Below are 26055 nucleotides of genomic sequence, written 5' to 3'. Positions count from 1 at the left end.
GAAATACAACTTGATAAATGCCCTTTATAGACACCTTCCTATTTTAAAAATTGACTTGTTTGCCTGATGTAGCTCAGCCTTGGGGTCCAGTGTCTCAGTGCAGAACACCTCAGCCCTGAAAACAAGCTATGAGAACCAGGAAAGGCTGTGGCCTGGACCGGTCAGCATATCTTCTGTAAAACTGATTTAACTGTGGAACCCAGCTCAATCTTAAGGCTGCTGTTTTTTCAGCATAATAGGCTAAGGATGTATAGTCAGTTACCATTTAAGTAAATTTTGCCAGCATAACTTTCCATAGCATTAGATCAGGTGCAGATGATGTCTGTGTCCTTTTTACTACTGCAAATTCACATATCAACCCTGTACAAATCTGTCTTCAGAATAGATGTGTCTGTAACCTCTGTCAGTATGAGTGAGCTTAATATGTATTTCAGTGATATAAGTTTAACTAAATAACTTTTGAATATGGCAACACTGTGTTATTGTAAATACTTTTGTCTGGATTGCAACTATTGCCTAAAACCAGGAAAAAAATATTTATGCTAGATTATTTTTTGATCATTAGCAATAGGAATTATTCTAAATATAGTTTACACTGTTTCATGTACTGAAATGTTGTTAAAACAGGGTGATCTTGTCTGCCACTCAGAACAATTGCTCATGTGTGTTCTAAATTAAAATTAAATCTCCTAATGTTTTTACATGTTAGATCCTTATTGAAAAATAAGATTTTAGGATCAGCATTACTGGATGTTAAAATACTCACCTGAAAGCTGAAGGAATTATTTATATGCATTACTTCTATGCATACATGTTTTTGTGTCACCATGGTAAAGCTTCTGTAGACACCATTGGGTCCCACAGCTGTTCCTGACAGTAACAACACAAAAGGCAGTATCAAATGGTAGTGTTTGTGGGCATTACAGGAAAGGTAAATTGTAAGAACATAAGACATGATTTCTCAGGTTTTGACAGAGTACTTAATTTGACAGGTACACAAGAAAAGCAGGGTTTTGTATAAAATATGGTTCTCTTTCAAGAAATGTGGGCAATGTGGGAAACGCCTCTAAAAAGAGAAACAATGAGATTGCACATCTATGCCAGACTTCCACAAGTTGGGTTTGTTTTTTTTTTTGTTTGTTGGGTGTTTTGGTTTTTTTTTAAATGTTGAAGCTACTCTCATATGCAGTGACTGAAGGTAGTCTTCAGTGTGTTTTAGACTATGAATTTTCTTTTAAATTTACCTTGGGCTTTGGTGGTTTTAGGTGTTAAATATAAGAATAGTGAGTGCCTGATATCTTCCTAAATGCGAGAAAAATCAGAAAAAAGGAATACTTTCTACTAATCTTGAGGCTTTTAAGAGTGAAATGTTTCCAGTTAGATTAATACAATAATACTTAACTGAGTCCTAAGTTGAGTTGATCAATAGGGTAATAAAATAGTGGGAGTTTTGCTCATGAAAGCAGCTGTGTTTTAAGTGTAATGCACCACCAGTCATCAAAAGTTCTTTACTTTACTGTGCCTTGTGAAATTTATTTTAGGAAATCCTGAAGAGATCTGGGGATTTGAATTGCCTGTAAAGTATTCCTGAAATTGTGATCCTAGACTTGCTTAATATTATGATGTGTATTTTTGCAAAGAGGTCTGGTTGGGTGTAAGCAGACTTGTCAGTGTTTACTAACAAAGTATGAGCAGAAGGTCAGAGAGGTTTCAGTAGGAAATACAGTGTGTTTGACAGAGAGATATTATTTACATATAGTAATATTTGGAATTTTTTAAAAAAAATACTTGATTTTACCTTTACTTATTTTTCTGTCCTGTATTTCTGTAACAGGTTTAGGTAGCAAGCAGATCTACCTTAAGAATGGCGATTTTTCCAGTGTGGCTGAACTGCTGGAAAGCTTCAAAAAAGATGCAAGGAGTGTTAAACTAAGAGCAGGAAAACATCAGCTTGAAGATGTGACTGATGTATTGAAGAGTTTTCTTTCTCAAATAGATGATGCGCTTCTCACTAAAGAACTTTATCCATTCTGGATCTCTGCATTAGGTAATGTCTTCGATAACACTCAATACTAGAAAAGTTGTATGTGCATTTTCAGTATCAGTTTTGAGCGGCTTGTTAATTGCTTGCCATGTGTCAACCTATGTTATTTGATAATCACCAGAACAAGTTTAGTGAGGAAAAAAATGTTCAGAGCTTGACTACAATAGACTTACGTTAATTAGAGATGATTTGACTTTAAATGAAACAGAATAATAATAAAAAATAGCAATGTTTCCCTGACAATACATTTGTAAACAGTAGACCAATATTGCACTGTGTCATAGTTGGGTCAGCCAAGGTAAGAAGTGATGTTTAATACTTTATGGAAGCACTGATGGTAGAATTCCATAAGCAGACAAACTTTAGAGTAGGCAAAAAGTGTGTACTCTATCTTTTGACCATATGTAGAAGTTTACTTCAAAAGTGGCAAAATGTTGATGCTATCATCTGCATGATAGTTAAATGGAAGTCTTGCTGCTTAAATTCTTCAAATATCATTTATGAACATTCACACACATGTATATTAACAATGTAAACTTATTAACAACTGTTACTTGCTTTTTGTTTCCTCAGAAATATTAATCTAATTTGAAAGAAAATGTAACTTTAACCCAGACTGTAACTTGTGATGTATTTAAAAGGATGTGAGGATGTGTGTCTTTGTATGGCTGGAAACAGAACCATGAGATTACCAATACTTTAATTAGTTACTCATTACATAAATTGTCATGATTTTTATAGAGTTCTTAGAAAACAGCTGTATTTCTGTTTGTTTCTATATTGCAGTATTTTCCTCCCAAAATTGCAGATGATGTGTAGCAATAACAGAGGTGCATAGCAAAAGCTAAGATAGAACATTAATTTCTGCATTAACGCATTGAAATCATATAGGACTATTTACTGTGTGGCAAGATTTGTCTTAAAAAATTACGAAAAGTGTATTTCTCTCTGATTTTTATCAAGTTCAAACATATGGAGATTGCTTTAATATGAACCTCTAGAAAATTGGGAAATTCAAGTATGAATATTTTGACTTTAACCTTAATTTGAGCAAATTAGAAGAATATTAAGAATTCATTCACTTACCACTTAAGTCTCATCATAAAGTTGTATCTGTAGCAGTTTAGATTTAAGTTAGCTCTTTTATGAAAGTGCATGATGGTGTTATAGTGATTTAACTTCCTGATTGGTACATGGTGTTAAAGTTCTGCTTCAGCTTTACAGCAGAGAATCCTGTCCTGTTACAGTTAAGTGACAATGAAGGTACTTGTGGGAGGACTGAAACACTGAGAAAGAAAGAGTAGAAGGCCTTTTTTTTTTTTTTTTTTCTTCCTGTTTGTTTGTTTATTTTTTCTTCCAGTTACTGAAGAAATCAAAATATAGTGCAGTAGTTAGTGGAGAGTGCTAGCAACCCCCTGGAGAGATGAGAGAAATAAATAAAATTTACATTAATTTTGCTCATGTCACGAGCACGATTATGCTCTGTAGTATCTGTGCAGTACAGGGAGACAGACTTAACTTGAAGGTAAAGAGCTGTGACTGTGTCTCAGATACTATAATTCCCAAGACTGGAATTCCTATCATCAGCTCTGCCACTGTTCAGCTATGTAACTTTCCACTCCTCAGCTATGTAGTTTTGCACAACTCATTCACCAGCCCTTCCCCATTCCTCTCCTTTTATTAGTCTTACATAGCTGGATCTTTAAACTTTGGGCCTTGAAACACTTTTCCAATAAAAATCAAAAAAGATGAAAAGGTCTTTTCTCATCTCTAAGAACTCTTAGAAGTGCATTTGCACTTGTGCATACACAGATGCACTCACACATGTGAAGGCACAAACTACAGATTAAATATCCCTTGAGAGGAAAAGCTATTACTGTCCTGGGATTTAGCCTTAAACTGTAGCAAATGGTGCTTGAATATAGAACTGGCCTTCTTTATGGCTGATACTGTTTCCCTGAACTGGTGTACAGTAAGAGACTCTGTTAACAGTAGATTGTCAGTATTGCCTTTATGAAGAAGAGGTTGATTGGGTAAATTGTTAATTTTAAATGACTAGATGATGCCAATATAGTTAATGAGAACTGCTTTTGGTTTTTAGTATGCATTGTGCATTGTTATTGATATTCAGTGATTATTATTTTCCGGCAGATACCCAGAATGAAAAGGAACGTGTGAGGAAGTATGGAGCTTTTATTCGGACGCTTCCACCAGTCAATAGGGCAACTTTGGCTGCTTTAATTGAACATCTTTACAGGTCAATGCAAATGACACACAGTAGCAGAGAAATTCTTGTAATGTTTTCTTAGTATAACTCTACCATAAATGAAATGTGACTTGTTTCATTAACTAGTAAGCATCAAAAGCTTACCTAGTTGTGACGATTAATTATATTTGATTACTTTTAATTTATAGTGTGTTTTTTATTTGATTTTATTTTTAGCAATAGGTATCTATAAATATTAATGGGTTGGAACAGCCTTACACCGAGAGAGATGGCTGCTCGTGTATGTGTACAAGTAGGGTAATTTTTGATGTAGCTTCTTTATATGAACTCATTCTATTCCAGTCTGCTAGTCTTCCAGGGCATTGTTGCAAGTCATTCTTGAAATTAAGAGATCTTTTTTCAGGGAAAATGTCCTTCTCCACAATCTGTATTACACATAATAACTTTGTGAATTAGCTACCCTTTCTGGTTTTCCTCAGTGCTTCGTTTTGCAACTGAAGTGGCAGTAGAGAATATCCAAAATATGAACTTGTTTAAGCAACAAAGGTCAAGTCTTATTCCTAGATAAACAGCAACAAATATATAAAATTGTGTGACTTCGATGATTTTGCAGTGTCATGGTTAAATATTAATGGCCTATATTACCTTGTCTATTGAACAAGTGAAATTATATTCCTGGTAAATTGTAGCGGGTAGAGAATGTGTAGAACATTTTCTTTACAGGGTATTGTGTTTAGAAATTATATTACATAGTGAGGTACATAGCAGGTGTCCTTTAAAAAAACATTTATATGTTTATTAAATTGTTTGGTGCCATTATTTGGATAAAGATTATAAAAATATTGCATTTAATGGTATTTCTAAGCATATCCAGTTCAGATATATTAATATGCTGTTATATATGTTCCGAAAATAGTTTGAATTTATGTGTTTAACAGCCAAAATTCTGTGATACTTTAGTGTTTGCTTCTAAAGAGGGCACGTTATGTAAACAACAGAACTGACATGAAAACTTTATCATAAGTATAGAAAGTATAGAAACTAAGAAGAATCTCATTTCTTTACACATTTTGTTTGATCTTAGATAATACATTTGTAGGATATACTTACATCACATAATATAGTGAAGCAGTGAAGCTGTGTTAGTGTTTAATACAGCCTCACTTGAGTATTGTGTGCAGTTCTGGGCCCCACAATTTAAGATGATTGTGAAGGTCCTTGAATGCATCCAGAGGAGGGCAACAAACCTAGTGAAAGGGCTGGAAGGAATGTCCTATGAGGAGTGGCTAAGAACTTCAGGTTTGTTTAATTTGGAGAAAAGGAGGCTGAGGGGTGACCTCATTGCTCTGAACAGCTTCCTGAGGAGGGGAAGTGGAGACGGAGGTGCTGAGCTCTTCTCCCTGAGATCCAGTGGTAGGACACGAGGTTCAGACTGAACATGAGGAAACATTTCTTTACAGAGAGGGCAGTCAGACACTGGAACTGGCTTCCTCGAGAGGTAGTCAGTGCCCCAAGCCTGTCAATGTTTTAAGAGGCATTTGGACAGTGCCCGTAATAACATGCTTTAACTTTTGGTCAGACCTTAAGTGATCAGGCAGTCAGACTAGATGATCATTGTAGGTCCCTTCCAACTGAACTATTCTATACTGTTTTATTCTATTCTAAATAATTTTGATATCACTAGAGATGCAGATAGAAAGTATAACTTTTCATTTCTGTAATGACATGTGAGATAATATAAAGAGATAAATATAAAAAAGAACTAACAATATTAGATTTTTTCATTGCATTTAATGCAGTTATTCCTTTTGAAATGTACTCTATATTTTGTAGAGGAGCCTTAGACAATTAAAGGAACAATCAAACCTCCTAAATATGTTTATTTTTCGTTCAACAGGGTGCAGAAGTGTTCTGAAATCAATCATATGAACCCTCACAATCTAGCCATGGTGTTTTCCTCATGCTTGTTTCAAACGAAAGGCCAAACTAGTGAAGAAGTCAATGTAATTGAAGATCTAATTAAAAATTATGTGCAACTTTTTGATGTAGGTATCTTTTATATGAAAATGTCCTAATTACTCAGCTGTTAGACATGCTGTAGTATAGAAATATTCTTAAAGACGATCTTCCTATTACTTACACTGTCTGAGGATTTGCAGGGCTTTTGAACATTCAGTGAACATTGTTCTTTGTCTGCTTTAAGTTTTATTTCCCAGCTATCTTAGCCTGTGTAGGAAAGTCTGTATTTATAGCATTGCTGTGAGCTACTGTTTTCCACAATGGTGCATGTTCTTCTTGCTGACACCAGCATACCAATTTTAAGAGAATTTTAAGATCATGGCTATTAAAAAGAATACTTCTATTCAAATTTTATGGGCCTGATCAAAACTGAAACATGGAAGAAATCTGTGTTCTTAGTCTCTGAGCTGTGGTTACAATAAAGACTAGAGAAAGCATTTGTTTCCTTAGGCATAGAAAGAACATTAAATCCAACTGTATGGAAAAGATGCTATTATACTAGCAGCAACTCTTACTAGCCTTTTTTGGTGTAGAGTTTACTGTGCCACTATAAATGGTACAGTATATGTTTGTCAGTTTTTCATGGAGTCCTCGTTCTAATATTATTTGGTAAAGTTTATAATAACGAATCCCATCAATGAAGTACTCTTTCTGACTGATAGGATACTTTGCATAGCTACTTCTTTAAGAACATGATTAACAGTATTGTTAATTGTAACAATATTTGTTATCGTTACATTATTATTAATTTTTTGCTAGTGTTAGATGAAAGCATTCCTCTATGTTTGTATTTGTCTTAGTCTATTATATTAATTTAGTGTTTGCTAGTTTATGTTGTAATTTTTATACAAGGTCCTTTATTAATAGATTAAAGATGATCTGTTTTAAACAGATAAATGAAGATCAGGTCAAACAAATGGATATAGAGAACAGCTTTATTACCAGGTGGAGAGACACTCAGGTAAGTGGCAAATATCAACTGGTATGAAAACAATTTAAACAAAGTCTGGTTTATTGTTTACAGGTTTTTACACCTAGATTTCTAAATGTAAATTTCTAAGTTTGTATTGTGACCAGTGTTGTTAACTACAGAGCTGAGGGAAATAAAATGAAATAAAAGAGGAGACATAAACTTATAAAACAAAACAGTTCTCTGTAAAGCATACTGTGGCATTACATTTTTGTCCTGAGCACAGGGATAACTTACAGGTTGTTACGTGCTTTTACTATGGTTCATAAATTGCACTGGAAGAAAATGTTCAATATTTGCAAGTGTGAAAGTGGTGACCTGTCTTTTTTAAGTTTTAAACTTGCATATTAAATATCTTCATGTGTATATTAATATTTCTATTATTTCATGAGCTTTGGGTATACATGGTCTCTCTTCATTACAGTTTCACCATCCCTTTGAATTTAAAGCACCTGAATCTTTAGCTGAATCCTGTTTTGTGACCATTTCTAGAACCCCAAAGCACAAATATTATTTGGGGAAGCTTCAGACACATACTAACAGTCAGACTGAAATTTGGGATACAGTATAAAGAAAAATGGGAGAACTTATGCCACTTATTACCATCTTGAGTTCCAGTCTTGCCTGGAACAACTTTTGAATAACCTCAGATTGGTGAGAAACAGGGACGTGATGGCATGTTTCACTGTCTGAATGGTGTTTGTGTACAGTCCTAATTGAAGAAAAAATTGGTAAGTTTCATAACACTACCAAGGTGGTGGAATTAAGAGAGGCAAAGGAAACATAGGAAGCTTAAAAGCTTTTTCATAAATCTAAAGTAGTGGAGAAGAAACTTTCAGTGATTTGGGAGCTTATAGGGCTTTAAGAACTAATAGAAAGCTAGCAGAAAAAAAAATCTATAATACTTTGTCTCTTGACTGCCTTCCCCATTCCAGCAATAGTTTTGTGGTACCTTGTAAGCCATCATTAAGAATACAGGGTCTTGCAAATACATATTGAAATAACGTGTTCTATGAATTGCTATTTGAAGTCTTATTTTTGTCTCATATTCCCTTATTGTCTGGGTCAGATGGCATGAAGCTTTCTGACAAACATAACTTACTGCAAATGTGCACAGAGAAGGGACAGTGCCTATTTCCTCCTTTTGGTCCCTGGGAAACAATTTATGGTTTGCTTCTAGTGTCTCTCTTGCAGAACGGAAACATGTGCCTCAGTAATGGCACACCCCCCCTCCCCCCAAATTTGATATCCCTATGAGAATTCTGCAAGGTAAGGGTTGAAGTATCTTAAATGGAATTTATTAATTCTGGAATCCATGAAGCGGACTTTATTGAGATTAGAGAATAAAATATTCAATCCTGAGTGTGAAAATGCATAGACTTTAAAATACATTCTTTTCTATGGTATTAGAACCAAAAAAATATTTGTTATTACACTATTAACATTTTCCAAGCAACTCTGGGAAGCTGTAATGGTTAAATGTTTGTAATATCTTCTGAAAAAATTAAGGAGATACGAGAGGAGTTTCATTAGTAGAGGAAGAGATAGTGTAGACATTTTGACTAGATAGGGAGAAAAAAAGTAGAAAGGAAACCGGAAGGCTGTTGATGAATTGAATAATATAGTAGCAGCTGCTGACTAGGTGGGTTTGTCTAAAACTGAAGCTGTGAAGACTGAAATAAAGTGGTTTTGCTCTGTACTTTTTCCCACCCCAGATACCACTGCAAAATCACCTTTATGAGGTGTATTATATTTAGAAGACTGCCTTTTGAGAAAGAGAGATTTGCTTTTGATTTTTTAAAATAAAAGTCTAGGCTTTCTAAAATTGGTAAGATATTTATTAAAAAGTTTCCAGCACCTGAAAAACTATACTTCCAAATTTTAAAGCTTATAATCAAATTGGAACCTTCATGAATAATTGGGCCTATGTGGACTTGATTTCCCTCAACCAATCTAGGTTGCTGGGAGGTGGAGTTGTAGAAAGATTGAACCAGTATTTTAACTGTTTTTATTTTGGTCAAGTCTCTAGCATTAATAGTCAGCCTTTTGAATTGATGGTTACACCTACTGTGTGAGTAAACTCTGGCTTGATTCTCATAACATGCTTGGCTAAATTTTAAATTCTTTACAAAAAAATAGTAATATCTTAATATAGTATATAATAAATAATATAGTAATATAGTATATACTATATAGTATACCATACTATAGTATATAGTATATACTTTGACCTTAAAAATGTAACAAAATCTGCTACCTAATCACAGATTTATCACAGAATCACAGAATTCCTCAAGTTGGAAGGGACACATAAGGATCATCCAGTCCCAACTCCCTGCTCCTAGCAGGACTACCTAAAACTAGACCATACAACTAAGAGCATCATCCAGACACTTCTTGAACTCTGACAGTCTTGGTGCTGTGACAGCTTGCCTGGGGACCCTGCTTCAGTGAGCAACCACCCTCTTAGTGAAGAACCTTTTTCCTTATGTCCAGTTGGAACTTTCCCAGATGTAGTTTTATTCCAGTTGTCTAGGTTGGAAGGAGCCTCTCAAGATCATCTAGTCTAATTACACTGCTGCTCAAGCATGACCTCTTAGATTGCCTGGGGCTGTGTCCTGTCAGATTTTGAATATCTCCAAGTATCTCTGGGCAACTTCTTCCAATGTTTGCCCACCCTCACAGTATAATTATTGTTTTCTTGTGTTCAGATTGAATTTTTGTGTGGTTTAAATTTGTGCCAATTGCCTCTTGTCAAGTCACTGCGAAGAGTATCTCAGTTTTCTTCATTCCTTCCCATTGGATATTTGTACAAGTTGATAAGATTCCCCCCAAGCCTTCTCTTCTCCAGGCTGAACAGTCTTTCATCCTCTTCATATATGAAAGATGCTGTAGTCCCTTTATCATCTTGGTGATTCTTCACTGGACTGTCTCCAGTAGTTCCATATCCCTTCTTGTACTGAGGAGGCCACTACTGGACACAGTACTTAAGGTATGGCCTCACCAGTGCTGAATAGCAGGGAGAATCACCTCTCTCAACCTGATGGCAGTGCTTTGCCTAATGTAGCCCAGGAGGCCTTTGGCATGCTTTTCTGTGAGGGCATATTGTTGGCTCATGATCAGCTTGTTGTATTCTAGGACATCAAGGTCCTTCTTGGCAAAGCTGCTTTCCAGATGGTCATCCCCCAGTTTGTAGTGATACCTGGGATTACTCCTCCCAAGGTGCAAGACTTGAATTTACCCTTGTTGAACTTCATGAGGTTCCTTTCTGCCCAGTTCCCCAGTCTGTCAAGGTCCTTCTGAATGAATCAGCCACTCTCCCAGTTTAGCCCCATTTGCAAACTTGAGGATGTGCTCTGTCTCATTATCCAGGTCATTGATGAAGACTAATGGTCTCCTGACTGTTCAGCCAGTTTTCAATCCACATTTACAGTTTGTTTATCTAACCTGTACTTTGTCAGCTTGTTGATAATGATGTTATGTGACACACTGTCAAAGACTACTGAAAACAACATCTGCTGCTATTCTTTCATACACTAGTATCCTCATCGTAGGCAACTATCAGTTTGGTTAAGCACAATAACCCCTTCGTAAATCCATGCTGACTAATCCCAGTCACTTTGTTCTGATTAATGTGTTTGAAAATGCTTTCCAGGAAGATTTTCTCCATCACCTTCCCAGGGACTGAGGTGAGGTTGACCATCCTGTAACTTCCCAAATCTTCCTTCTTGCCTTTCTTGAAGATGGGATTGATACTTGTGCTCTTCCAGTCTTTAGGAACCTCTCCTAGGCGTCATGACTCTTCAAAGATAAGTGACTTCACAGTGACGTCAATGAGATTCCTTGGCACTTATGGGTCCTACTTCTTAGGCCTCATAGACTTATGTACATCTAGTTTCTTGAAGTGCTTCTCAGTTTGGTCCTCCTCCACTGAGGGTAATCTTCCTTGCTGCAGACCTTCCCTCTGGTTTCAGGGGCCTGGGATTCCTGAAGGTCAACCTTATCAGTAAAGACTGAAGCAAAAAAGGCATTAAGTACCTTGGTCTCTTCTGTGTAATTTGTCACCTGATCCCCTGCCCGGTTCAGTAGCGGGCCCATGTTTTCCCTAGTCTGCCCTTTGCTGTTTATGTACTTGTAGAATCTTTTCTTGTTGCCCTTTGCATCACTTGCAAGCTTCAATTTGGGGTCAGCCTTGGTGTTTCTAACCTCATCTCTGCACAATGGGACAGTAGCTCTGTGCTTTTCGTGGGTCACTTGCCCCTGCTTCCATCTCTTCTATGCTTCATTTGTACATCTGAGTTCAGTCAGGAGCATTTTGCTCATCCATCCAGGCCTCATAAATAGAAAGGGATGATTTGCAGTGCTTTATAGTACTTAAAATTCGTAAGACAGCAGTGAAAGGGCTCCTCATTTCATCAGGTGGTATGCAACTGTCAAATTTGTTCTCATTAATTTTTAACACATTACTAGAAATGACTACTTTTAGTTACAGAGAGAATGTACAAGTAGAACTTAGAAAATTGAAGAAAATGGCACATCCTACCTCAGTTTAAAGAAAGAGAAAGGGCTAAAAAGAAATATATTAGGAATTGTATTTAAATGTATACATTTGAAAATCTTTGGGGAAAAGAAGTTCTCCAAAGAATGTGGTAAATAACTACCTGATGTATGAGAGAGTCTCAGCTGGATTATGGAGCCTTCTGAGTCTCCTAGGTATGACATGTCACTGATAATAAATTTTACTTAGTCATGTCATCACCTGGGTTTATCTGTAAATTTTTGCTGTATTCATTAAGTGCTTTCTCAGATCATTTCTAGAGTAAGTTATTACACTACAGCTATGATTTCCATTGCTTTTTTTTTTTTTTTTTTTTTTTTTTTTTTTCCTTTTTATTACTGGCTAGAGGTCTTTTGTTTGCATACCACAAAGAGTTGTGAAAATCCACAGGCTTTGGGTGCACAAGAGCTAACCCTACCTGAGGTGCAGAAGCACTCCCTGGCTCATTCTGTGATCTTGGGACCACAGCTGCTCAAGGTAGAGGCCTGACTAAAGTGTGCCCTCGTACTTTCCAGACCTGTGCTGTTAGGTTTATCATGGTAAAACTCAGGCATTGTGTCATATAAGAAGCAGTATTTCCATTTTAAGAACTTAGTTCAGGGCTCTTGGATCCCAGATGTACTGTTCTGTCCCAGATTAAGCAATTAAATTGCTTGTGAAATGGGTAGTGAAGGGAGACTTGGAGTCTTAACAGTCAGCATGCTGCATAGGAAGACTTCTGACCTAGCCAAGTAGCTGGGATGCTGAAGAAAGGAGCCTCTCTTGCATGCCTGAACATACGTGTGGCAGATGCTGATTCACAGACCCAAACCATCATCTTAAGGTTCTTTCTAAAGGAGAACTTGAGCATTTTCTTCCATTTTAATGTGCAGATGAGGAATGAGGAGGCTAAATACTTCCTTGAGCAAGGTAAGGTCTCACCTTAATGCATTTTTTCCTTGTCTTGAGTATCTGTGGTTACATCATGGTACACCCTTATTAGCTGCAGTGGAGTGTATTAGTTCCTTTGTATCTCATTCCACCCCTTCACAATCCTTCCAGAACTTTACAATCACCTGGAATATTTTAGAGCCTATCTGTTTTGGCCTTGTCTTGGAAATATGAATTCAAATAATTGGGTTTAGTGATATTCAAATAATTGGGCAGTGAGATTGCTCAGAGTGTATCCTGGATAAGTTTAATGGTTAGACGGATTGAGCTCCTCAGCTTTACCAAGATGGCACCAGTCTTAAGTAAGAAAGGAAACTTTAGATACCAAGAATGTTTTAATAGAAAAGGCTAATTCATTGGGTACCCATGTGCATAAGTGATTGTTTTGAGGATTGCTATTGTGAAATTAAACAGAAAAATCTGTTTAGTCTGTCTTTGCATTGCTCAAGACATTATGTGACCAAACACTTTGGATTTCCATATGAACAGTTACATAAAAAAAAGGAAAAATAGATCAAAAATATCTGTATGCTTGAAAATCTCAATGTGAAAAGGGTTATTAATGAAAAATTATTCTAGTAAAGTACCACCTTTTTCACTCTCTTTTAGAAATACTTTACTCTTAAGACCTAATCAGATATTTTATAATATATTATTTGTATTGTGTGGGCAAAATGGATTTGCACTGTAAATTGTGTACATTGTTTTATGGCTTTATTCTTTAATATAGATGTGAATGGCATAAAATGGAAAATAGTGTAGAGAATTATCAACTTCCCTGTTTCCCAAACAGTACAATAATCTCAATTTAAAGCTGTTGTTGATGTTCTTCTCCATATCAAGGAAATAAATAATGCAAAATTCCTAGAACAAACTTGGTCACTGTGGTGTTTTAAAATTGTGTATCTGAAGTGATTCTAGTTTTCCTACTTGGAAAACATGAATTCTTAATACTCAGTACATGTTTTTGCAACCTGTAATAAAAACAATAGTACCTGTGCTGCTGGATTTTATTAGTTAATCTCTGTCAGTATGGTATCTGAAGACATCATGAAATGCAGAGTTTGAGTTAGAAAATGGTTTTGGATCTTAGCAAATCATTGCTATATTTACTCTGTATGACATTTCCTGAAAAAATAGAGCCACCAGAAGTCTCTAGGAGAATTCAACATTTCCCTAACTATGCATGGTGTTGTCAGTAGGTTTTGCTGAGGGAATACATTAGAGCTAGACTTGGGCTAACAATAAGCGCTTTTGAAAAAGGTTGACCTTCCCCTTCGTTATATTTTACATTTATTACTTCTGTCATGAGTATAAAGTGCATATTATTTCACAATTTTGGAAGGCTAGATTATATGGATGCCTACACTATATTTTATGAGGCTTGGACATATAAACTTCTTTTAAATTGCTCTTGTTAAGTCAAAATTTAGCATTTGATGCTTTCATTAACACTATATACAGAATAGCCAGACTCCAGCCAATTGTCATGAGCTGTATTTGCCAGTACAGACATGACATAGAATACACATTTTCAGAATAGAAACAGTGATTAGATGGAATGGTTTAGCTTTAACTTGGTATCTTTCATTATCTCAGTGAAAGAAAGGGGTATGCTGAAACATACTCATTTTCAGCTGCTCTACTCCCTCTGTCAGTAGCTACAACCATTCAGCCTGTAAGCATTTTGCAAGACCGTGGATACGGAAGACTTGCATATGCAGACTGTGTAGCATGCAGATTGGAGAGGTACCTCTCTGGGAACTTTTTTGGATGGACTTCTGGTTACTGTTAGGGCCAATGACATGATGCAGTCTGAGTGATGTAACAGCATGGGTGATGGGCAACTCAGGCCTCAAGCAGCTACAATTAAGAATTGCATGTAACAATCCTTTCCATTTAACATCTGATAACCTGACATTATTGTATCAAAACATACGCACATTTGCGGGAAAATCAGTGATGTGGATACTTAATACATTTGAATATACAGGTTGCTGTGCTAGTGTTATCTCCAGGCTGATGAGGCAGAGTGTTCAGAGGAGAACATCTGAACCAAATTTCTGCTGAAGGCCTGGAAGCTCTCATGTCTGAAATGTCACTGAAGTTCCGTTCCAGGTGGCACTTCATTAGCTGCTCTTCATTTTCTGTCCACCATATACTTATGCCAGCTGTTTCTGTTTGCTGCTGTAATTTACATCACATTTTCTCTCCATACGGTTGTTTATATGAGCCCAGTGGAAATCAAATGTCAGCTTCATTCTTATTTCCAACCTTTTTCTGTAATATCATCTGAAAAGCAAATTTTACAACTAAATGAGCTTTTTTGAGTCAGTGCCACTATAATTAAGCAGCTTTCTTCAAAGTAGCTTTGTAATGTTTTTCCTCACAAATGTTTCCATTAGTTTTCTATTCTCAGAGGCTAAACTAACTTTAAAGTCACCATTTTTCAGAATGTTAATGTTCTTTAAAATTGAGTGCTGCCATTTATTTTTCTGTAGAAATATAGTTTTAGCTTCTGTAAATTAGTCAAAATGTATCCCAAAGCTTGCCTGTTTCTATCATTTTCTCCATGTCTTACTCTGTATATGATGCAGGTTTTTTTACTTCTCTTAACCTCTCCCTTTGTTTGTAGTAATATATATATAAGTAGCATCACTATGAATACTGTTCTCAAAATTAAGACACAAATTGTTATTCTTAATGTTAATTTAATTATTTATTCTTTATATTGGCTCATTAGTAAAAAGGTACACCTCCTGAAAGGTCCAGTTTTTCTGCCTTATTTTTTCTTCCTATACTCTGATCATTACCATGTATTTAGTTTAGAAAATATTTTTGGTACTGGAATGAATTATGATCTTTTGACTATACTTCAAGGAAATTAGAGCAGGCAAAATGTGAGACTGTAAAAAAATAATTTCTCATCAATGAACATTATTTTATTGCCATAGATGAGCAAACCTACTAACAATAGAAAATACTTAATTCTTTCTCATGAATCAGACTTTTCTCCTTGATCATCAAATGTTGGATTTACCAACTTTCCTATTTCTTTGTAAGTTTCATATCATTAGACACTCTTAAATTATGTGTGTTGGTATTGAGTATATTAAACTATTACACATTATGTCATACATTTGCTTTATCATCTAATTATTCCATGTCAGCATTGTACATAAAGTTTAGATATCACCAACTAATTTCAAGAGCTATATTAGGAGGTTGATATTAAGAGCATTTGTTTTGATTCCTTTTTTAAATATGTCATGACAAGTTTTCATTGTGTTTAATGATTAATGATTAATGTAGTCCTCGTAGTAGTGAACTTTATTTAGACATGTGCTATGGCTATATGACTGAAATATTCTGTTGTTTGTAATTTTTCCCCTTGTTTTTAACTCATTTTAGTTTGCAGTTTCTGTCATCCATTTTCATGGTTTTAAAAACTGTTAATCTGTTTTGGCTCTGAAGTGAGCCTGGCTAATATCTAAATCAGAGTTACAGTTCTGACAGTTTAAGATACTAAGGTATATTCATGTCTTAGACTTTGCAGACTTAAATATAAATTTAAAATTTCTACTTATTTCATGTCTCCCCTAGTTTTCTTGCTCTTGAATGTGTATTTGTAAAGTGTGTTCTTTTTGTCTGGTACGATTTTGTTGGATTTAGTCAGGGTTTGGATTTTCCTCCTGAATCTGTGAATAGGGTGTTTTCCTTAAACTACTCAAACAAAAATGAATTTAATGCAGGTTTTTCCACTAGTGTCAACATTTGGACTATTTTTGTAGATAAGTGGGTGGAAAAAGAAGCTTGAGTTCAGTAAGTTCTTGCATATCCACTAGATAATAATTATACTTTCCCTATTTAAAAGGATATTTAAAATATTTTTTAAAGAAAATCTAATTGTATTTTTTAATTGTTCTGTTTTAGGTTTCCCAGGCTGGAGATTTGCTTATTGAAGTTTATGTGGAAAGAAAGGAGCCAGACTGTAGTATTATAATCAGGGTTTGTGTATAACAGTGATAGAGTGTTTATACTAATCACTTTCTCATGAATACCAAATTTATTTTCATACATGTTTTTATGTAATTACATAGTGAAGGTATGAGTTTATATCTATATATATCTATTTTAAATATTTCTTTTTAAATTGCTGCGTTGCCTAAATTTTGTAAAGACTGAGTATTATGCATTTTCAAGGAGAATGTTATGATACAATTATAAAGGGGAGATGTCTTCCTTTAGTTTTACTGCACTATACAGTGGTATAAATTCTCATGGCTCTGTGGGTGCGTGACACAAGAACATTAACAAGTAGATAGTGAACGCTGGTTTTATTTAATATTACAAGGCCATTTAAATGACCTTACTCCTGATTTCTCTTTTTGCCAGTGGCTGTCTGCTTTCCTTGGGTGCTAAGAAACCAGAGCTTGTTACTTAGTATAATTGAGATTTTTCAGCCTCGTGTCCAATAGTGTATTTTAAACACACTGATCTCTATGTACTAGTGCTCTGTTATTGGGATGCTGAGGAAAAGAAATTCATTTCTGTAATGGCAGAGGACAGATATTGTTAAGGAGCTAGAAAATTTAGGGCAATTCTTTTTCTCTTTTTTAAAAAAATGTTATACCTCTCTGTATCTGTTTCCTTTTTGTTCTATTCAGCATATGATTCTCAAACACTTGTGTTTGTACATATATGTGGTATGTGGTACACAGATACACATACATCTATGTACATAAGACATGCCTTTTATAGGAATAAAAATGGGAGTATGCATTGTTAAGATAAAAAAATGGTACTTCCTTAATATTTACCTTCCTATACCATATACCCATAACATAGAAAGATGCCTTTTTTTCACCTAATTTTTCAAGGGTAGAGAAAAGGAAATTCAAGTTAACATGTTATCAGTCAGCTAAAAATTCTAACTTTGATTTCATGGAACAAAATAAGGAAAGCATGCTGGAGTGATAAATAATGCTGGGGGGCTTTGTGGTTTTTTTAAAGTCAATTGCAGGGAGAAAGATTTTGAACAAATAAGTCAGAGATCAGTAACTGTAATATGTTATAAACTGACTCAGTTTGTATTGCAGGTATCACCTTTGATGGAAGCAGAAGAACTAACTAGTGATGTTTTAGGAATCAAAAATATTATTCCTGACAAAGATGATATCTGGACTGCTTTTGAGGTACTTGAAAATGGAGAACTAGGTTAGTGAAACTTAAATTCATGCATGTTAATCAAACTTTATTATTTTTATTTTTCAATACTTAACATAATCAAAAGCTTAGTTAAATAGTTACAAAACAAATTTATCCTTCATGCCATTGTTTTACATTTGGTTACTGAGACATCTGCATGATTTCTTTCTACACTTTGCCAGAAATAATGTGATGAATTGTTTTAATATCCTTATAAATTGGGGGCTGAAAAATGTTCTTTATATTACTCTACTTTGCAGTTCGTTAGTTATCAGCTATAGAAAAGTAGGTCTTACCAATAAGTTTAAAAGAAGAGATTTATTTTCATTAGAATGTCTGCAGTTGATTTTATAAAGAATAATGTTTTTCAGAAAATGAAATTAGAAAATACATGTAACCTATAGGGGAAGGATCTTTTTTTACTATTTAGTCAACTATTTTATGTGTGTAGATGAAAAAAAGGGGCGTAAAGTGTGTTTATGGCAAGTGGCATTATGGCATATCCATCAGAGTCTTAAAACATGTTTTAAACATGGTTCTCCTGCCAGCAAGAGCAAATATCACATGGTCACAATATTCATAAACTGTAAAGAGGTTTTAACATTGGGAGTGCTTTATGTATGCTGGAGCTTGCCTGTTATTAACAGAAATACTTAAAATAACATAAAATAATAGAGATTCTTAAAATTAAAACATTGTCGTTTGATGAATCCTCACTAATGTAATCTGATTTTTGAAGAATACATGGGGGACAGAAATATGCTTTCAGTATAAAGCAACATCTATTTGCACTTTATAGTAAGTTGCTGCTCTTGCTATTTTCGTGTTACAGAAGTGGACTGCAGACTGATTTCTGTAGGGAAGATACTATTTTCAAGTTAAGAAAATAAAAAATAAAAAATGGAGAAAACTAAGATTACTAAATGTTCCAAGATTGTTTGAATATTTCTGTTTTATTTGATTTTTAGGTATGCTTACAGTAATCTCTTCATATTTACTAATTTTCCTGATATACTCAGTCTTGACCTTGATGTTATCAGTAATGAGAATGGAAATACATTCTCCCATTTGTCTTAAAATAAATGATCCTGATCCCTCTTTGCATCTTGCAGTCTTCTGGTGAAGCTATGTAGAGTTGTAACAGAATTAATTTCCAGATTCATAGATGTGGGTGTCAGGTGACAAAGAATGCTAGCATACATTGTCTTTAGAAGAGTCCTGATAACTGTTTCTTTTGACTGAGTATGGAAAACTTTGAAGAGGGAATTTTATTTTCTTAAATTTGATATATAACACTTACAGGCAAATGAAAACTAAACTAGATAATGGCCAAGAGAACATAAAAGTGAATAAAAAAGATAGACCTCACAGCAACTTCTTGAGGTGTTTCAGTGCAACAACTAGCATTTCAGCGTGGGCTAGAAATGTTATCTGAGCTAATGACTATGGAAGATCAGCAAGGTTAAGCTTAGAGTGAGACACTACAGGTCCTACATAGGACAATAAATATTGGCAAGGGATTAGAGTGTATCCTATTGAAACGAGTTTACAATGCAAGTAGAAATGGCATACCAGTGCTATAAAACTAAACCAAACAAGCAAAAAGCAAACTAGGTAAGGTCCTAATTTCTCACCTGGCTCCAATTAGTAGAGACTGTGTTGATGAAATGTCTCCTTCATGGACCCCTTTCTGGAAGAATCTGTGCATCAGATCAGGTGATCTGAATTAATAATGTTGAAAAATTAAAATAACAATTGTAGTAAGAGACACTTACTCAGGAAGACTCCTGTGGTGCTATGACTGAATAGCAGATTTTCAAAAGGCTGAAACAGAGAAAACAACAGAGAAAAATAGTCCTGTGCAGTCTTTCATCCAAATGTGACACTAAAGAACTAAAAAAACCTACTTGAGTCTTTGCTGCTGCAAGTTGATCTTACTAACATCATTTAACAAACACCATTGAACATTATGTAATCTAAGGCATTTACAAGTAAATTGAGATTCTGACATGTCATGACAGAAACAAAGTTTGCTTATTTGTTTCACATGTACATTAATGATCACAGTTTCTTTCTGACAGAAATTATTTTTCTGCTTGTATTCCTGCTGCAGTCTGGTTTCTGTCCAGTGTGTGTTGGTATTCTGTTTGTTACACTGAATCCTGAAGTTTTATAAGAGTTATTTTACTTTTTAAGATACACTGCCCTGAAAACTAACCCTGAAGAAGGGAAGAAAATTAGAGTCTTATATTTTCTAAAAAGTAATTTTCTCCTGATAGTTAATGTTGTTTAAGATGAAAATGACTGGTTTGGGATATTTACCAGCATATGATGACCTAAGTAAAAGGGTAATTGGACATATGTTTTGACTGCATGCTGTTCAAAATACTGAAATTGCAATATTAAAAGTCAACTAAATTATTTGCATATAGAATAGTTGAAATAATTGATAATTTTATCTAGCCTAGTGCAGAATGTTCAATACCATATGCTTTTACAAAATAGGGTGTATATTTTTTTTTTTTGGTAATTTGTGCTTGATGGATACTTTGTAATTGAGGTGTGTTGCCAGTAAAATAGCTAATGCATTTCAGCATGATGATTTATGTACCATGTAATCCATGATGACAGATGGTTTTAAATGTAACTATAAATAAAACAGTAGGTGTTTACTCTGGGAGTGCTGGTGTTCTAGGAAGATGTGTTTCCTGCCTTTGGTTTGTAAAGTTCTTCTCCTTAAAATAGACTTTTCTCTCTTCTAATAAGGCAGCAAGTTGTTTTAACTTTTATCACATCAGAGTCCAGTTTCCCCAAAATTGCAAAGAAACTTTAAAAGTTTGATGATTTAAAATGAAAGAGCCAGAAGAAATGGGATTGAACTTCTGTCTACAGAATGGTATTTTCGTTAGGCTGCTTTGTTGTCATGTCTGAATAATAAAATCTTTATATAAGTGGTATAACAAGTCTACAGGTAGGTAAGGTTTTTTGCATCCCAAAACAGCGATAGTTATTTCTGTTGCTTAAGTGTATTATTTGTGGCTGCCGCTTTCTGAAGCTCTGGTGCTTGGGAAAATATGTACTGCTGGACAGTCCCAAAGCAGCTGTTGACATTTCATATTCATCTACCCTAGCAGATATGAAAAATGAGATTGTGGTGGCATACTTCTCCCTTCAGTACTCAAGAGACACAGGGCTAGACTGCCTGACCCAACATGACAGTGTCACAGGTGTGACTTTCCAGGAGCTGTACCCAGCTCTTTTCAAGGCCTGACCCACATAAATTAGTATGCAAATGGAAACTCAGAAATTTTGGAAAAACCTTTCCTTGGAGGTAAAATGACACTTGGGTCCACTGCGCTTAAGTTGTAGCCCACAAAGCCATCATTAAGGTTTTTATGCTTTCATGAATTATAGTAGGTGTTTACTGCTGGGCAGGTGAAAGCCTTCAGGTGGGTATAGTGTGTGTGGAGGAAGGATTAATAGAGAGGGGGACTGTATGGTCTCCCTCCATGCACATTAGTGTTGCCTTGAATGATACCTCAGGCTGTGTTGCAGTACATATCACACTGATTTCTGCTGGATCTGGTAATGCAGATTAGGGACTATTTGCAAGTTCTTCCCTACTTTCATTTGGTATATGAACTGGTGTTTGTATGGAGTACTGCCTGAACCTTCTTGTTATTGCAGTTTTTCAGTCCTGTGAAAGGGTCTTAGTGTTTCTCTTTTAGGATGGATGATACCTATGAACAAATGTATGTTTGAGCAACTGAAGTGCTGAAGTGCACACATACAGTCTAGTCATGACTTCATCGGTTGGTATTTTAATCTTGCTGTACTCCTTGTGTGAGGTTGGAATATAAAAGTGCAAGTCTGGAAATTCCCTGACCACAGCAACAGTGGGAAGACCTAGTAAGACCACATATTTTTCCTTTCTAGTAAAAGGAATGTAATGAAACCAAGAGTCTGTCTCAGTCTGCTTTGATCATTAACAGATAATATAATTTACACTGGGGTTCATTTTTATCACTGTAACTGCTCCAAATTATTTGGATTTTGATTGCAGACAATTGCTAGCTATGGTGATGCATTTTGTATTGAGCTTAGGCCAGTGAGGCCCAGTATAGCTGCAGGTCTCCATTTAGGTATGCCCTGTGATAGTTCCTAACTTGTGTTTTTAGTTTGAAAGCAGTGTCTATTATGAAAATATTCATAACTAAATACAAGAGCCCTGCAACATTTAACCACTGCTTGTTTAATTTGATATTCATTACCTGTACAGGCCCTGCCAACAAAGGTGTTGCTGCAGAAAGTCAATGAAGTGCGTCATTGTCTTATTTTGAAAACACTGTTTTTCTTCTGTAGCTCAAAGTGAGACACTGTTGTGTATAGACATGTGTAACTTCTAAAGGTCTGCAACCTTGATTTTGTTTTTCTTTTTTTTAATTTCAACATTGGTTTTGTTTGTTTTTGTTTGTTTTTTTTTCCTCTGACATTTTAGAACGTCCTCTGCATTATACAGAAAATATACTGGAACAAGTTCTTCACTGGAGTTCACTGCCAGAACCTGGCACTGCATATCTGATAATAAAGAGATTTCTAACAGCAGACATGATAAAATTCTACAGTGGTACGTATCTTTTTAAAAACTTGGATATTTCATGTGGGACAGGAGGATGGCAACTCTTTTATAGCTGTTTCACTGGGGCAAAGTGTCCCAGAACGTCTGAATTACTGAATTACTTTATAAAAGTTACTGATTTACTGACGGTTGTGCTGACTTCCTTTTAAACATAGACATTATGGATGTTCTTGTTTCTGCGAACTATAAGCTCTCCCATTTGAATGTAAAAGTATACAGAAACTCTGCATTTGGTTCACAGTTTGTGAACTTCTGCTGTGAAGCTTGAGACTACTCTTTTATCCATAATGCAGTTCTACACAATCCATTCACATATATACACCACAATATACCATCTCTCCATGGACTATATATACATATACCTTATAATGACTACATTATATATATTAAATATATAGTTTATATATAATTATATAAGTATGTTATGTACTACTAATAATTTATATTATGTAACCCAGTGACTCCAGACTACAAAGCTAATTTTAATGATAAACTCAAGCAACTGAATGGCTTATAGAGTATGTGAGCTTTAAAAAGGATGAAGAATTTAGATCTGATACTTGAAATATAGCTCAATAGTGGAAGAATATGATTTACAAGCTACTCCAGTCCTATTTTGGTTTTTCTTATATAATACTTGGATTTAAGTCTCCTGTGTAATAATATGTAGTATTTGCTTTGAGGGAAGCAGGAGTTTAGAAGTTAAACATGTTGAAAAATTACAACCCTGTTTTCAAGCAGCTGAAATCCTATATGCTGTAAAACGTGTGATGGTGACACATGATGCCCGGTTTAATGACCATCTGATTTTATCTACTGACTTATTCAATATAGAGTATTTTCTTTTCTCTCTTCCCCATACACAGAGTTATTAATCTCTCCATCTCTATATCTCTTCTGTCTTGATTTCAAGAAGTTATTCTATTTTCTTAGTCATCTGAAAGTAATAGCCTCTCTTATCATCTTTTATTCCTGAAAAAGCATATTCCACACATAGGAACCAACCTCAACGAGTGTGCTATTCATGACTTTTATGTTTGAGTTTCACTACCTCTAAACATGGCATAGCAGGTAGTGAACAGAAAGAAATAGCTTACTTCATTAAAAGCTTGAAATATGAACTCCCATCATCTCAGTCAGTATGTGCTGAGGTATAATCAGAAAAGGGAATGAGTCATAAGGACTTCTCTGAGAAACACAGACTAGTGTCAGTTTACAAAATGCAGTACTACTTAAAGGGGAGATCTGCTGTTTGCCCTCCTTGTCTCCTAATTTCTACATCCATTTGTTCTACCAACCCATCACAGTAATTTTTTGCATAAATTCTATTCAGTTTGACCTTAGTCTAGAGATACTGGCCTTTGACTGAATGTTTACATTTACTGGCTTTTTTTTGTTGTCGTTGTTGTTAAAATAATTAAAACCTTAGTAAGTTATATTGGTTTTTCTTCGTGGTTTGAAGGGAAAAATCTCTGCCATATTGCAGATTTACAGTGCTGATCTCTGCAAACTACATGGCAGAGTAATCTCTCATGTCTTACAAGATCTTTTCTTGAGAGTGGAATTGCCATTTTAAGGAACTTTTACATGGTGAACATACTGTGATTTCTAAAACATTACCTTTTCTAACTGGATCTTGTTATAATAAAATAATGTTTACAATAAACACAGTTCTGTAGTAATTTCATCTTAGAGTTTTTGAGTCTACTTTTAGCTTGTAAATTTACTCTGAAACATTATGCATACTGGAGGAGCAAGTTCACTAGCTTCAGCCAAGCAGTGTATATATTAAATGTAGGCAAAGATGCATAGAAAGTCTGCACCATTCATCCACATTTTGTAGTTGTAGGAATCTACATGTTTATTGTTTCTATTTCTAATTTTGCTCTGTACACACTGTTAAAACAAGTAGACAGCTATTTCAGGACAAAAAGCTGCGGGGTCTTTTAGATAAATGTTGTACTTCCATCACTAGATAGTGTCAGACTGAGAAAATATATAGGATGAGGTAGGTCATTGGGGAAGGAATGCTCTCAGTGTCTAGAGGAAGCAGCAGTTGTGGTTATGCTGTGGCTCTCCATCGCAGCATGCACAAGAAATAACTGCTGGATTGAAGGAAGAAGGGGAGACATTAACCTTTCAGTCTTTTACGCTATGTGGTTAATTCCTCCTCGCTGAGTAGTAGGGCTGAGGCCAGATGTCCATCCACTACTATCTGAAGTATGTTTTTTAACAGATTTTAACTTGGTAGATAGATGTCCTCCTCTTTTGCAGTAAAATTAATAGGGCTGTGATCATATTATGTTTATAACAAAATTCCATTAATTTCCCTTCGTTCTCTGATTTGTTAGAATCTTACAGACTAAATTATGATATTCCTGACCTTTTTTCTATTAATGTTACCTCAGAGCTTTGTGTCCTCAGTACTTTTGTCCTTTTCCTTCCAGAGACTTCAATGGTGTTTGAAATAATGTTGGTTCAATAGTGAGCCTAAAGGAGCAACTCTGTTAGCTTCATTTCATCTTGACAACTTATCACTGTCTTCCATTGTCAGTGCAACTTTCCTCATGTACATATGACACATAGTACATTCTCCTTTTTCATAATTATTATTCTCATTTTGTCAATTTTAAAATAATTTCTCATCTTGTATAGTATCAAACATTGTATTGAGGTCTAGCTGTATATTTTGTATAGAAATAAACTTTTCAAGGAAAGAAAGTGTTAGTATATTTCTATAGATATGTTCCAGTAAATTCTTTGAGAGTTTTCCACTTTCATCCAGATCTTTAGTTATTCTTTCTTGGCAATTTATTCCATAGCTTTTCATGCTTGTTGCAGGAGTACTCATTCAGGTGCTGTTCAGAAGGGCAAGGTATGTGTTTATATTTTGTTATAAGAGATACTCAGTATAGCTTAGTTCTATTTCAAGAGTCTTTTTCTTCTCCTTACCTGAAAATTTCCCACATTTAAGTTTTATTTGTTAGAAAAAAATGAGAGAATAGATTCACTACAAAGTGTGTGTATATCTAGGTCCTTAAAATTTTACCAGTAAAGAGTTGTATAACTTGAGTGGGAAGTATTGATTTCTGAGAACAGGGGCTATTATTCAGAGATACTCTTTGAAATGCAGACTTCTAAACCATAGGTGGATCAATCCTGAATGGATTGAGTGCTTGTAGTTCCTATCACCTTAAACTTCTAGAAAGTTTTGCATGTTCTGTAAAGTTTGTATCTGAAAAATAATTCTTATTAGGACACATCCAGATTATTTTAGATTTACTTTATGAAATACTGGCATATAAAGATTATAGACTGTCATCAATTTACAGGGTTATCATTTTTACTCCTTCAGGCTTTTCTAAGACCTTTGTAAGTGTCAAGTGTTTGATAGATTTGCTATGGTAGGAATGCTGTGAAGTTTAGAATGAGATTTTGTCATATCAAGAGCTATATGCAG

At 35.0% G+C, this 26055-nt stretch overlaps 1 protein-coding gene across 1 annotated transcript in view; it reads left to right on the top strand.

Moving 5' to 3' along the window:
• The window catches only part of ARAP2 (ArfGAP with RhoGAP domain, ankyrin repeat and PH domain 2), a 131250-nt gene that overhangs the window by 83855 nt on the left and 21340 nt on the right, over positions 1–26055 (top strand). The window contains exons 20-26 of the mRNA XM_026847313.1: positions 1835–2047; positions 4196–4301; positions 6169–6316; positions 7183–7251; positions 16682–16756; positions 17848–17965; positions 22455–22583. Coding sequence (XP_026703114.1) covers positions 1835–2047; positions 4196–4301; positions 6169–6316; positions 7183–7251; positions 16682–16756; positions 17848–17965; positions 22455–22583 — 858 coding nt within the window. The remainder of the gene's footprint in view (positions 1–1834; positions 2048–4195; positions 4302–6168; positions 6317–7182; positions 7252–16681; positions 16757–17847; positions 17966–22454; positions 22584–26055) is intronic.

This window comes from Athene cunicularia (genome assembly GCF_003259725.1).
Source record: "Athene cunicularia isolate RWA chromosome 4 unlocalized genomic scaffold, athCun1 chr4_part1, whole genome shotgun sequence".
NCBI lineage: Eukaryota > Metazoa > Chordata > Aves > Strigiformes > Strigidae > Athene > Athene cunicularia.
The sequence above is the reverse complement of the archived record's forward strand: the minus strand, read 5'-3'. Positions and strand labels throughout refer to the sequence as shown.